Source organism: Dama dama, chromosome 8, assembly GCF_033118175.1.
Source record: "Dama dama isolate Ldn47 chromosome 8, ASM3311817v1, whole genome shotgun sequence".
Taxonomy (NCBI): domain Eukaryota; kingdom Metazoa; phylum Chordata; class Mammalia; order Artiodactyla; family Cervidae; genus Dama; species Dama dama.
In genome coordinates this window covers 13,390,318-13,405,280 of record NC_083688.1, presented here as the reverse complement: position 1 = coordinate 13,405,280, position 14,963 = coordinate 13,390,318, and the positions used below count along the sequence as shown (strand labels likewise).

The following is a 14,963-nucleotide window of genomic DNA, read 5'->3' as shown; positions in this document are numbered from 1 at the left end:
CAGTGACTTGCCCAGAGTTGTAGAAAAACCAGTGGCACTAGTGTTCTAACCCAGCTCTGCTCCTAATTTCCGGACCAAATTGTTACAGCAGGTGGGTGGGGGAGTGAGTGGCAGGAAGGATGTGAAGACCTTTAATCAACTTTGGATGTGAGAACGTTGGGATAGATAAGGCATTCGCTGGAGGAGAAAAGTTGTGGTTGTTTTTTTTAACAGAAGAGATTTGAGCATGTTTAGGAGCCAGTGGGAAGGATCCCAGGCAGTGGAAGAAGTTGAGTTTACAAGAAAAGAAATTGTGGATGATGTGGGCTCCTGAGAAGGTAGGGGACAGAGTTCCGAGTGCAGGAGGAGGCATTGGCCTTGTGTGGGAGGCAGAATGGAGCCTCAAGTATAGTAGATGGGGGTGAAGGATACCAGGTCTTCACCCAGAGTAGGGGTGAAGGACACCCAGGAGGTGGAGGACAATGAGAAGACCTGAATATCATCAGGGAAAGTGAGTTCCCTGGGGAGCTTCTTGGAGTTCCAGATCTCTAGGGGCCCCAGTCTGCCCCGGGGAGTGACTCTGCAGCAATGGTTGGCTGCTTTTCAAGAACTAAGAAAACTATTAATTGGGTTTGTCCAGGAGTGGGCTTTTCCTGACATTCGTGATGAAAAAGCAGAGGAGTATGAGAGTTTGGGTTGCAGGCGAAGCTGATGGTGAAGTGAGGGGTCCTGTGATCCCAGCAGGCTGAGCTGGGATGTGAAGTGGGGAATGGAAGTGAGGGGAGGGCTGGGGACCCGGCGCCCTGGGCTGGGCTCGTCATCATGAAGGCTGTTGGAAGGAAGCTGGGGCGGCCCAAGAGAGGCTCAGAAATCGGTGACTTTGGAAAGCATGGCAGTTACAGGTGATGACCCAGCCCAAGAGGTGGCTGTGGACAAGGAGGGATGGGAGCCTGGGTCAGGGGCGAGAGGCTGAGAGGTTGAGGTGCTGGAGGGCGTGGCCGCCCCTCCAATGTTAGAGTCAACCAGGGTGATGCAGGGATCAAGGAATCGTCTTCAAGGAATGGACCTGACCTGGAGTAGATGATGGAGCCGGCCGTGGATGAGGGTGGGACAGTTCTGCCAGGCAGTGTTGGGACCCCAGGATCCCACCTTTGGGCCCGAGGAACAGGAGATGAGAGAAGGGAAACAGAGTCACTGAGAAGACTCCAGAGAAGCAGGGTCCTTGCGTGCAATGTGTAGTGGTTGGGGAACCCCTTAGAAAAGGCCCTGAGGCCAGAGAGACACTCACTGGTGTGGAGGGGCTGGTGAAAGGGGGCCTGGGGGGTCTGGGTCAGGAAGCGGCACAGAGGGGCATTCAGATCAAGGGCAGAGAGGACTGACCGACGGGCAGGAAAGTGGGACTTACTCTGTGGGCGCTGACAAATCCAGGCCAGGGCTGTGGGGCTGAGGGGTCTGGATCTCTTCTGTCCTTCTGGGACTGGTTAGCGCACTCATCCTGCTTGTCTGGGGTCCTGGTGACCCGTGAGTTGGCTGGCCCAGAGGCCGTAGGGATTACCCCAGGCTCTCTGGGCTGCATGGACGACAGAGTGACTCAAGCAAAATCTGCTTTAGAAAAAGCATTCCAGAGAGGTGGTCAGCAGCCTCCCTCTGCCAGGAAATCTGGCAGGAGGCTGCAGCACTTGCCCACAGAAGCCTCGTGCTGGCTCATGGAGGAGGGAGACCCAAGAAGCCAGCTTGTGTCTGGCCTGTAGGCTGGCCAGGTCAAAATCTCCCCAAAGTCATTTTTTCCCTCTCACTAAATGTGCACTTGAACTTTTTGCAAAGGGATAGGTTGCTGTTGTCTCCACACAAGTCCTCTCATCAAAGGAAAAAGGACACTCCAAGGCCAGTTATGATTTATACCTACTGCAGTCCTCAGACTAGTGTTTCTAAGCTGGTGCAACCAGATGGGGGAGATACTCCTCCTGTTTTTTGTTCTTATCTTTTGTTGTTAATTAGTTGCATATCAGTGCTGCGGAAGCAGGAGTTCTGGAGTATTTTGACTCAGTTTTCGAGTAAAAAACAACTTTAAAATTGGGATTATTGGAATCTCAATTAAAATATTTATTTATTTAAGTTGATCTCTGCACTCACCTTCGGCAGAAGAGGCAGCATCATTCAGGCCTGGGTTATCACGCTGATCACAATGGTCTGTAACTGTCCGGTTTTCCATCCATCTCCCTGCCTAGGCTCTGAGTTCCCAAAGGGCAGGGACTACAACATATTCACTTCAGCATCCGAGCGTCAGCACGGGGCCTGACACTGACTAAACGTTCTGTGAATAAATAAATGATGGACCCTGGATGGATGAGGGCATGTCAGATGTCAGAGGGATGAATAAATGGATGTGGATGGGGTTTTGATGAATGAGTGGGTGAGTGTTGGATGGGAGGCTGGAAGGATGGCTCAGAGTGACAAGAACAGCTAGTGTTCCATATTCAGTGGAAAGAGAGATCCCTTTGGGCCAGGCAGGAAGTCTTGCTAGGGAAGGAGAAAACTGTGCTATATTTTGAAAAATGAGGACTTGGGTATAGGAAAAGGGAAATGATAGTGGAACCTCAACTGTTATTTCAGCTGCTTGGGGGCAGAAACTGACCTGGAATAAAGAATTGAGCCAGATCCTAGCAGCCTTCAAAGCCCAACTAAAAAGCTTTGACTGTTAGGTCTTCTGTTAATTAACTACCATATATTAAGTCTAATAGTTTATGTGATGTCTCCATATCCTCACAACTTCCTAGGGGAATTACTGTCTTCCCCATTTATAATTAAAGAAATAGGCTCAGCGAGGGGAAGTAATTTGTCCTGAGTCACACAGTAGAACTGCAGTTGACTGCTGCTCACTCCATCAGTGAGGTCCCTGAGAACACAAGCGTTTTGAGCAAGGGCCAGGATGGGGGTGGGGGTGATGTCAGGTTTAGGTAGCTGTGTCCAGGCAGGGTGTCTCCCCAGCTACACTATGAGCCTGGGCAACCCTGTCACAACCTCATTTCTAGGATCCCATGTCAGCTGAGTCTAGAGCACCCAGCTGGACCTCAAACCACCAGGGTTCCTCAGAGCCTTGCAGAGTCAGGGTAGAAAGGAGAACAGAATTGGGGCAGGAGCTTTGGGAGCAGGCCACTGGATTCAAAACCAGAAGGGCCCTTATTTAGTCTGGCAGCCTTTGTATATGAAAGAGGAGCCCAAGACCCACAGAGAAGGTAGTCTGCCCAAGTAAACCAGGAGTCAGTGTTAGAACCTCAACCAGAAACCACATGTCTAAACTCCCAAGCCAGTGGCAACCGGGAAAGGTGACGTGTTAGTGCTAAGATGGGACAGAAGGCAGAGAAAGGCAAAATGTCTGCCTGGCTCTGCCACCAACCTGCTGTGTGACCTTGGGCAAGTCACTTCCTCTCTCTGAGCCTCACTGTTGCTCTCCTCTGAGATAATGATCTCAGCGGTGCCTTTCTGCCAAGAAGTATCCAATGAGAGGTGAACTTGGAAAGCTCTTTACAACCTGCAGAGCGCTGGGAGGGGAGTCGCCAGCAAGAGGCAGGCTGGTGCCAGGTCAATGGATGCCAGGGTTGGGCCTGCAGCTTCCTGGGCCTCTGCCCAAGCTTTACCATCTGTGTGGAACCATCACCTCCACCTCCTCCTGCCTCCTGGCCAGGAAAAAGCCTTCTGGGATCTTATTTTATTAGGATCTTCTCTCCCTACCTAGACAGACTCTCTTCTCTCTCCTTCTATGTAGTCAGGACTCTTGGGTATAAGTGACAAATCAGTACAAGGAGGGAGAACTCGTTTCGTCGTGGCTAGATCCTCAGACCCTCCCCTTGGTGTGTTCCCTCTTCTTTCCTCACTCTGTCCCTTAGCTCTGGCTTCCTCCTCAAGCAGGCTGTCCCCTGCGTGCTGGCAAAGACAGTCCCCAGGAGCTCTCAGCTGACACTACACCCATCCAGGTATCTTGGTGGACAGGCGGCATCTCTGTCCTGATGCCCAGCAAATACCCAGGCAACTCTCAGGGGCAGAGCGCAGAGAGAGTTCTTCCCTGAGCAGATCACTGTGTGCTGCTTATTTAGTTAGACTTGGGTCCCGAGCCCACCGCAGAAATTAGTGCATGGACTGAGGGTCTGGGAGGCAGTTTCCAAAACAAAGAGATAGGTTCTGTCAACAGAAGGAGGGATATGGGACGGTCACTAACCATTGGTATCCTTGGGATCTTTGTTCCTAAGTGTATCAGCTGAAAGCTTGAATCAGGGGCTACTGGAAAGGGACTGTTGATCGAGTCCTATATCAGTTACCTCCTGCTGCATAACAAATCCCTCCAAAATGTAGTGGTGCAAAAACAACCATTTTAGGGAGTTCCCTGGTGGTCCAGTGGTTAGGACTCAGGGCTTTGACTGCCATGGACCCAGGTTCAATCACCTGATTCAGGGAACTAAGATTCCAGAAGCTGCACGACGTGGCTGAAAATTCAAAAATAGCAATAAAAACAAAAAATAAAGCAACCACTTGATTTAGCTCACGATTCTGTGGGTCAGCTGGAGGTTCTTTGGTCTAGTGATATGTCTTTGGTCTGTTGGTGGGTTGGCTAGCATCTGAGTGATCTAGGATGGCCTCACTCATGTGTGTTAATGGTTGACTCGCTGTCAGCTCAGATGCCTTGGCTCTTTTCCCCGTGCCCTCTTGTCCTCCTGAAGGTCAGCCTGAGTTCTTTCAAAAGGTGTTCTCTATGTTACAAGTGTAAAAAGTGGGCAAGCTCCAATGCACCGGTGTTTTTCAAGCTTTTTCACCTGCTTCCTCTTTGCTCAAATCTCACTGAATGAAACAAGTCATGTGACTGAACACAAGCATTCGTGTGGGAAGGCACTGCCAAGGAGCACAAAGTTAGTGTGGAAGCAGGAGGAGAAAGAGGGAAAAAAACAATCCCTTTTTCTGCAGCCCGTGGGTCCCCTGGGCCAGGACAACCTACAGAGAGCGATCCTTAAAAGAGGAGACTCAGTCCTACAGGCTCCCCTGGGCCCTCTAGGGCCATGGCTCATCCCTAGACCAGTGCTAGGGGAGCCAGTCTGAATCCTGACTCCACTGGCTGAGACCCACCCCCCAGGGGAGCTACAGGTGCCAGGTGGGGAGGCTTCTTGGCAGGATGGAAGGTGTTCTGAACCCTGGCTCCCGTCTCCCACTAGCGCACCCCAAAGTGATCGCCAGGGCTCCATCCCCCTCGCATCCTCACCAATTTGTCCTCACCTCCCAGCATCCCCTTGGGTCCTACAGGGCTGGGGTGACCTTGAGGCCTGTGTACAGTCAGGTCATGGTGCCTCATCACCCTGGTAACTGGTGTCCCCTGCTCCACAAGGCTGAGGAGGAGTCCCCGTCTTCCTCCTTTAGGGGGTGATGTGGCCTCAGCCTGCTCTTTCCCACAGGTGGCTGCGCTGGAGCGGCAGATCTTTGACTTCCTGGGCTACCAGTGGGCTCCGATCCTTGCCAACTTCCTGCACATCATGGCAGTTATCCTGGGCATCTTTGGCACCGTGCAGTACCGCTCCCGGTACCTCATCCTGGTATGGCTCACTCGGCCCCTCCCCAAACCAACTCCTTCTTTCTCACCCCCATCCATTTCTACCTCATTCTCCAGCCAGAGCTGTCCCCTAACCCGGGGCACCTAGACCCCTACCTGAGTCTTGGCTCCAGCCTGGCTGGTGATATCCAAATCCCAGTGCTTCTTTGCTCAGTGGAGACAAGATTAGTACTTTCCTAAAGAATTTTCTACAGAAAAGTCCAACTATTAACCAGATGTATCATTGAGTGAGTGCCTCTCATGTGCCAGAGCTTCCCTGGTAGCTCAATTAGTAAAGAATCCGCCTGCAATGCAGGAGACCCCGGTTTGATTCCTGGATTGGGAAGATCCCCTGTAGAAGGGATAGGCTACCCACTCCAGTATTCTTGGGCTTCCCCTGTGGCTCAGCTGGTCAGGAATCTGCCTTCAATGCAGGAGACCTGGGTTTGATCCCTGGGTTGGGAAGATCCGCTGAAGAAGGGATAGGCTACCCACTCCAGTATTCTGGCCTGGAGAATTCTGTGGACAGTCCATGGGGTTGCAAAGAGTCGGACACAACTGAGCAACTTTCACTTTCACACTTCACTTTCCCGTGTGCCAGACACATGCCAAGAGTTTCACTAGCTTCACTTACCTTTACGACAGCCCTGCCAGGTGTATCTTACTGTCTTCATTTTCCAGATGAGGACATGAGGCTCAGAAAGGTGACGAGGCCTCCTTAAGTCACACAGCTAATAAGTGGCAGGGTTAGAGCATCGCTTCCAGAGCGAAGGCTCCTGCTGCATCCCCACACTGCCCCAGTAGGTCCGTGTGAGGGATGCTCTTGGTCTGGTCTGGTTTCTCAAGTTGCTTCAGGAAGGCTTGGCTCCTGTCCCCTGATGTTCATCAAGCGTGTGCTCGAGAGGCTTGTGTGATTTTGAGGCCAGCGCCTCCTGCGCCCAGTCCCAGGAGTGCCCTGTGTCCCTGGCTCCCTCCGCCTACTTCCTCTTTCCAAGCCCTGGTCCTTGAAGATCAAACTCCTGTTTTCAGCTATTCTCATCCTCATCTGCTGCTCTTCCTCAGTGACCCATTCACACACGTCTCTTGAGGGAAGAGGCTCTTTGGTAGGTTTGCTTCATAAATGCCGGACACCTCAAATACCGATGACATGTAATCTCATGCCTCTCCCACCCCTGAGCCCACTCACCCTCATTCTAGGGTGAGTTTCCCCACCTCCCACAGGCTCAGTTCCAGAGGCGAACAGGGCCCTTCCAAAGCGCTCCCTCACCTAAGAGGACTCTTCTCTCCAGTCCTCAGGAATGCCCCAGGCACCTCGGTAAACAGCACTTCTGCCAGGAGGCCGCCATTAGAATCACAGGCATAGGATTTCGGTGGAAATCATCCAGCTCCTTGGGCTTCCCAGGTGGCTCAGTGGTAAAAGAGCCCACCTGCCAATGCAGAATATGTAAGAGATGTGGGTTCGATCCCTGGGATGGGAAAATCCCCTGGAGGAGGAAATGGCAACCCACTCCAGTATTCTTGAAAAATCCCATGGACAGAGGAGCCTGGGAGGCTACAGACCACGGGGTCACAAAAGAGTCAGACACGACTTAGAGACTAAACAACAACAACATCGAGCTCCTCTCTAGTTCTTTGCCATGTGTAGGACGCCATCTGGTTGGTGTCTGCGGTTCTCTACAGGCTTCCCTGGTGGCTCAGACGGTAAAGCGTCTGCCTGTAATGCGGGAGACCCGGGTTCAATTCCCTGGGTCGGGAAGATCCTCTGGAGAAGGAAATGGCAACCCACTCCAGTACTCTTACCTGGAAAATCCCATGGATGGAGGAACATGGTAGGCTACAGTCCATGGGGCTGCAAAAAGTCGGACACGACTGAGTGACTTCACTTTCAGTTTCACAGAGTGGATAGGATTACCTACCAGAGAACTTGGGTTTGCATGCCAGCCCTACCTCTTCCTAGCTGTGTGATCTTGGAAAAAGTAAATCTCTTCTCTGAGCCTTAGCTTAGCTTTATTATTATTATTATTTTTTCTTAGCTTAGCTTTAAAGAGAAAGACAGTGCTTTCCCTGCAGGGCTCTCATAAGGGAGCCTGGTTGGAAGATGATTTATAAACTGAAGTGCTGAGTGAGGCGTTGTCATAGTTTCCCCTGCAGAGGTCTCTTTGGTCCACTGACCCACCCCCTCTCCACTCCCCCAGGCCCCGCCCTGACCCACCCCTGCTTTTGCTTTCCCCAGTATGCAGCCTGGCTGGTGCTCTGGGTTGGCTGGAATGCATTTATCATCTGCTTCTATTTGGAGGTTGGACAGCTGTCCCAGGTAAGCCTCGGGCCTGGCATTGTCAGAGGGCAAAGCCTGGCATCCCCTGCCCCGAGGGCTCCTGTGGTGTGGGTCTGGGGTGTCATCTCTTAAAGAGAACGCTCTCTACACATTGGAGTAATCTGTGCTCTCCCTCCACCCCTACATTTTCATTTCTGGCCTCCTCTGTACTTCTCAAAAACAAATGATGAAGCTGAAGGGCAGTCTGATGAAGATGGGTTGGGGTTCCAGTTGATTGCAATCTCAGAAGAAACCATCAATATGTCATGACCCAGAAAACTTCTCTTAGGCTCCACACGTGTTCAGTGCAAAAGAGGTGAAAATGCAACATGCTTTGTATGGCCTAGACTGCAAAGATTTGAGTCCAATTCTGATATTTTTCAGCTGAGAAAGAGAGGGTAGAGTCTGTTCTGGAAAAACTGAACCAACCATGTCACATGGAGAACTGTTGAAGAAAGTGGGAGTATTTAACTTCGAGAACAAACCCAGAGGGCACAACTCCTAGTTTTAAAAAGAAAGGAGGCAAAGTATATGAATGAGAGCACTTGGCTTCCTACTTCTGCTAGATTTAAATCCCAGCTTAAACATTTCCTAGCTGTGTGACCCTGGGCAGGTGGCTTACCCACTCTGAGCATCAGTTTCCTCATCTAGTAAGTGCAGTTAATAGAAACTCCAGTTTCATGTAATTGCGGAGGGAGATCGCACATCTCAGTGCTTGGCGCCCAGTCGGTATGCAGTGAATATTTGTTAGTGGGCCATATAAGTGAGGAACACATAGATGCACATGTGGGTAAGAACTGATCTAGGCCAGCCCCTTCTCCATTTCAAAAGAGGAAACCAAGGACTAAAGAGAGGAGAGGTTTGCCCGGGGTCACACACAGGGGGCAGTGGAGAGGTTGAGTGAGCTGTGAAGAAGGTCTGTGTTGGGGATTTCACTAAGAGCTGGAAAAGGGAAACCAATCACCATTAATATCCTTTCCAGCCCTGAAATTCTGAGGCTCCTGCGGGGCTGTTGCAGCCCGGCATGATCATCTAGCGCCACCTACTGGCCAACTATAGACTTGCAGATACAGACCATAACCTCTCACAAATCACGCCAGGAAGGGAAGCTGTTATGACCCAGGTGTGAAGTAAACCTGGAGCCTGGAAGGATCTCCACCCTCCCCCCAGCTCAGTATCCTAGGCCCCTCTGCCCCTAGGACCGGGACTTCATCATGACCTTCAACACATCCCTGCACCGCTCCTGGTGGATGGAGAATGGGCCAGGCTGCCTGGTGACACCTGTCCTGAACTCCCGCTTGGCCCTGGAGGACCACCATGTCATCTCAGTCACCGGCTGCCTACTCGACTATCCCTACATTGAAGCACTTAGCAGTGCCCTGCAGATCTTCTTGGCTGTGAGTTTCTGTCCCCTTGCCCATCCCAACCCTGCCCTTGGCACTTCACACACACAAAGTTACATAACCCTCTTTCCTCTTAACAAGCCAGTAAGATATCTCCCAGGTCCAACTGGAGAAGCAAAGAGGTAAAATAATTACTTGTTCAAAGTCACATCCAGAACAGAGAACAGAACTAAGGGTATTAAGTTTAAGGCACAGTCATTAAACTTGAAGTTGTTAACGGGTTTGCCTTCCTCTCAGCACATTTGGCCCCTCCAGCCAGGGTGGGGAGGGCCAGGCAGGGGGTGAAGAAAGAGCTTCCCACTCCTCCCTCCCTTTCTGATGCTGTGTCCTCCCGCAGCTGTTCGGCTTCGTGTTCGCCTGCTACGTGAGCAAAGTATTCCTGGAAGAGGAGGACAGCTGTGAGTGCGGAGCCCCTAGGGAAGTGGGGACCCCACACCGTCAGCACCCTGGATAGGGGCCCAAGCGGGAGGGAGCCCTGGGTCAGTTAAGGGGCCCCTCTTGGAGCTGGGGAAGAAGAGACAGTAGACTGGGCGGGGATCTGCATAGCCGGCCCATTCTGGATGAGGACCAGACGTCCCGGTGCCCAAGCCAAGGCCCTGCCCCACTACCCGCCCCTTAGGCCCCGTCCTGTCCCCTCGGAGGGGTCCACAGCCCCACTCCTGTCAAGCACCACCCATTCCCAGTTCGTCCTACTCCCACCCTTCGGAAGGTCTTGCCTCCCTGCTCCAGTTCCCCACCCCCACCCCTCAGTCTCCTCCTTAAACGACAGCCCTCCGCATCTACGCTCCAGCTCTCTATCTCAGGCCTTGGCCGGTCCCTCGAGATGATACAGCAAAGCTCAACCCCTCAGGCCCTGTACTGGATCTGGTCTCAGGTTCCTCCCTTTTAGGACCTTGCCTCCCATCACCTCGCCTCTCCACAGGCCCATCTCTAACCACGTGCCATCTCCCCTTCCGCAGTCGATTTCATCGGCGGTTTTGACTCCTACGGATACCAGGCGCCCCAGAAGACGTCGCATTTACAACTGCAACCTCTGTACACGTGGGTCATGGCGCGGAGCCGTGTGGTGTGGAGGGACCCCGGCATTAGTGTAGGAGAAAGAAGGGGAGGGAGGAGCAGGCGGATTTCTCCGCCTCCCTGTTCAGAGGTCCGCTTCCCTAAAAGATTTTTGTTTTCTTGCAGGTCTGGGTAGCGTTTACCCCACGCCCACCCCTGCGGTTAGACTGACCGCCGCTGCCACGAGCTCTGGCCAAGATGGCAGGCGCGCCCCCTGGCGGCTCCCTGACTCACTGCAGCCTGAGCCGGCGGGATCTGTGTCTGAAGAGGACTTGGACTTGGCCCTTAGCAGCCTGGACTTGAGGGGTGGGGCGGGGAGAATCGCGGGGTTTGTATTTTTTTTAATCTCAGCCTTGACGTGTGCGGGCGACCCCACCTCCCACCCCCGCCCTTCTCCAGCCTCCCCTTTCTCCCTTCTTCCCCCAGCATCCTGTCCCCTGTCCAGAGGGAGAGGGCAGGAGAAACACACACACCATCTCACCACATTTATTCACCAGCCCTGGGGAAAGTTCCCCCGAACTATGAAGAGGAGGAGTCCTGAGTTCTAATCGCAGCTCCATCACTAACTCTGTGTGACATCTGGCAAAGCCCTTGTCTTCTCTGGGCCTTAGCTTCTCACCTCAAATAATTAAAATAATCCCTTAGTAAATGGAGCTCTTTCTAGCCTTTTCATTTGACTCTCAATTCCCTGGACTATACTGGGATTTTACTATAATCCCCATTTTGGAGATATGGAAACTGAGTCCCAGAGATGTAAAGCGATTTACCTGAGGTCACACAGCTGCGTTTTTGGTGGAGGCAGGACTTGAACACAGTATATCATCTGTAGTTTCAGACTCCAAAACCCAGTGTCCGGTCTCTGAATTCCATTTCCAAGCCCCCTTCCAACTTGGACACTCTAGAAACCATATGACATACACCACGCTCACATACCACCGCCACCACTTGCCAACGCCTCTCTTAAAGCAATATACCCATTCTCTTGTTGGGAATGGGATGGACGGATCCCAGAGCCCTGCATTCAGCCTGACCTACAGGGAAGCCTTCTTAGACTCGGCCTCTGCCCACCCTTGGCAAAGCTTTTGAGCTTTCTCTAGCAAAGGGGGGGACACAACCCCATTGCCCCACTCCCAGGTCCCCGAGGCTGCTGCACCCATGACCCCTCACCCCCTCAGCAACTCCGCCAACCTCTAAGGATGCCATCCACTTCATCTGATGAAAGACCAGTGGTTCCAGCATGGAAAAGGGCTCATCTGTGCTTCCTGGTCACCAGTGTTGAAAGATCACCAGTGTTCACGATCGCACCGGTGTCCAGGAGCACCCTCTAACAAGCCCAGAAGTTGTTCCAGAGAGGCAGAATGGAGGGGGGTGCCATCGGGGAGGGGGGTCTGGAGGGCCAGCACTCTTCCTTAAGAGCAAGTCAACGTAAGGGCTCAGTCTCTTCACCTTCCTCCTCAGACACCTCTGAGGACCCTGCATCCCGTGTGCTGGCTGGTGAATCTGAGGGCAGGAGGATTGGGCCTCAGCTTCCAGTTTGTGAAACAGGAGGAGCCCTGGCTTAGGAAGGAGGGTGGGAGGCCTGGGGGAACCAGATGGAAGTACAGACGGTTGTACACCCTCCATGGTGACCATTCCTCACTCTCCACGCTCTGATCTGCCATCCCCTCCTGTCTCAGGCCAAAATATCCTGAACTCAGACCCCACCACATGTGCAGGTCTGTGCTGAAGGGCCAACCCTGGGCATTTCTCTGGTCACTGCAGAACCTGAGCTACCAGTGCAGCTCAAGAGGGTGACGGTTCCCTCCGGCCTGGCTGCTGCACTGCCTCTGGGCCAACTTCTGCCTCCAGCCCTCTCTTCTCCCACTCCTAGGCGGCTGTCATCTCACCCTGAATCCCTTTTCTACTCAGCGGGTTTAGCCACTGGTGCTTTGAAGCCTTTTGTTTTTATAAGATGGTTTGTTTTTTCAAGGAGACCAGGTTTTCGTCTCACTGGGACCTTGCAAGGCAGGGAGTGTCGCCCTGGTTTCTGTGCAGGTGGGATGATTAAAGACGGTGTTTTCTTCTCTCTTCCTGTCCTGCCCATGAGTCTGCAGGGTCTTCTAAGGGAAAAGTCTTTGTATGAAGGGTGGGCAGAGGTTGGGAACCTATGTCATTGTCATGATCAAACATTCCTGGGACACTGGCCTGTGCCTCTGGCTGGCTGTGTGGCTTTGGGCAAATGATCCTCCCTGTCTTTCCTGATCCATAAAATGCACAGAGGGGATTAGGTCAGTGGTTTCCAAACCTGGCTTCACAATCTCTTAGAGAGCTTTCTATTTTTCTGATTAAGTGTATCTTAAGATTATGCTTTCAAATATCATTGGCATCTTGGCTCTGCCCTCTTCTGATGATTCAGTTCCTGACTTGGAATAAACTGGCAGACAGTGCTTTAGACACAGATTCCTGTCTCCCAGCTGGGACATCCTGGCTCTCTCTCTGACCATACCACAAGAATCAGTCTTTTGAATTTTAAACATTTATTTTTGTGTGTAAATAAGTAATATGTATATATGGCACAGAATTCAGAAAGTTTCAGGGTGCTTTGTACTCTTCACCTATTTTCCATATCTTTCCAAAGATAGTCAATTTTTTTTAAAAATTACATAAAATTTTCCCCCTCACACAAGGTAAAATATGTTACTTACTCTTCAGCTCTACTTTTTTCAACCTAACTCTTGGAAATCTCCCAATAACACATGTGGAGCTGTCTTCCATTCTTCCACAGTGATTTGGTAGAACTGAGATTTTTAAGATCTCCAGGTGACCTTGCAGTTAGGACCAAGAACCAGAGGTTCCACATAAGCATGCCAGGTTCACTATGCCAACCTCTGTGGCCCACTCCTGGTTGTGGAATCAGAGGGAGACAAATCAAGGAGTTTATGGTCTAGTGGGGAGCCCATGGAGTGATCAGGCAGAAGGGTGGATGCTGGTGGCAGGTGGTCAATGCTAAGGACAGTTTAGCATGAAAGGCAGTTGTTAATAGGTGCTAACAGCGTGAGCAAAGGTAGGGAAGGAGGAAAGCCCATGGTGTCTGGGGTAAGAATGGCCAGAGACGAGCTAGCTGGAGAAAGGTTCAGTGGGGAATGTATTAGATTTCTATTGCCGTCATAAATTATCACAACTGTAGTATCTTAAAGAAATACACATTTGTTATCTTAAAGTTCAGTAGAAGTCCATCATGGGTCTCACTGGTGTAAAATTAAGATGTCTAGAGGATTGCATTTCTGGAGGCTCTAGGGGAGAATCCATGTCCTTGTCTTTTCTAGCTTCTAGAGGCTCCCTGCATTTCTTGACTCTTGGCCTCTCTCTTCAAAGCCAGTGACATCACAGCTCTGATCCTTTTTCCATCATCACATCTCTCTAAGCACAGCCAGGAAAAGTTCTCCACTTAGAAGGATCTGTGTCCAGGATAGTTTCCTCCTCTCAAAGTCTTTAATCCCATCTACAAAGTCCCTTTTGCCATCTATCACATTCACAGTTTCCAGAAATTAGAGTGGGGACATCTTTCCCGGGGCAGGAGGTCATTATTCTACCTTCCACAGGGAAGGAGTCCTATCCTGCAGCCCTGAATGTCAAACCAGAGTGCATCAGAATGTCAAACCTGGAGTGTGTGTGGGGTGGAGGGGTAGCTATTGAAGGACTTTCAGCAGAAGCTATTCAGAATTGTCCCTTAGTGAGAACTGGCAGGGCTGGAACAGTGGGTTGGAGGGGGGAAGCAGGAAACAGTGTTTTGTCTGGAAGAGGTTTAGGGTTTCTCTCTTCTCTGTGTAAACGTGTGTTCTTGGAGGTATGTGTGTGACCAGGAGCTCTATGTGTGTAAACTTGGGATGGCCCCTGCAGTAGAGTCACGATCAGCATGAGCTGCAGGACACAGGCATCCCTTGGTCACTGTTCATCACTCTAGAAACTAGTTAAGCTGGTCTTCCCACAAAGCCCAGAACTGGGACTTCCCTGGTGGTCCAGTGGTTAAGAATCCATCTGCCAATGCAGGAGACACAGGTTCGATCCCTGGTCAGGGAAGATGCCACATGCTGCAGGGCAACTAAGCCCGTATGCCACAATTACTGAAGCCCACGCACCCTAGAGCCCGTGCTCTGCAACAAAAGCCAGGGTAATGAGATGCCCACGTGCAGCAACGCAGACCAAGTGCAGCCAAAAAAAAAGCCCACACAGCTCCTGCTCCTCTGGGGCCATTTCCCGGCAACCTCTGCACATTCAAATAATCCAGCTAGGATGGATCTTCCAATGACTATTGAGTCATAAGGGTGCCCAAGCCATTCTTTGAAGCACTAAAATACAAATTCCCCAAGGTGCATTTGACAAGCACAAGAGTCTCCTGGGATTTGTAGACAGACTAGTATTTGCTTGAGTAAGTTAGGATTGGGTTTTCCTGTTTCTAAACAGATTGGGAATGAGGGAGTACCTGACACCAGACCTCATTGCCTTATAAGGTTCATTACTCCACAGGCTACTGGCACTGGACAGGCCAAGCTTCTCAAGTTTACAGAGCATAAGAATGCCTTAAAAATCCAAATTCCTAAGCCTGATCTGAGCCACACTAAACCCAACATCTGGGCAGCAGCAGGAAGCTATGTTTTTC

At 51.4% G+C, this 14,963-nt stretch overlaps 1 protein-coding gene across 1 annotated transcript; it reads left to right on the top strand.

The window, feature by feature from the left end:
- Nucleotides 1–5,423: 5,423 nt before the first annotated feature.
- NKAIN1 (sodium/potassium transporting ATPase interacting 1) lies at nt 5,424–14,426 on the top strand. Its single transcript, XM_061148423.1, has 6 exons — nt 5,424–5,555; nt 7,785–7,865; nt 9,065–9,262; nt 9,606–9,666; nt 10,228–10,309; nt 10,451–14,426. Exons 1-6 carry the CDS (start codon nt 5,496–5,498, stop codon nt 10,458–10,460), a joined length of 492 nt encoding a protein of 163 aa, XP_061004406.1. The 5' UTR covers nt 5,424–5,495; the 3' UTR covers nt 10,461–14,426.
- Nucleotides 14,427–14,963: the final 537 nt, after the last annotated feature.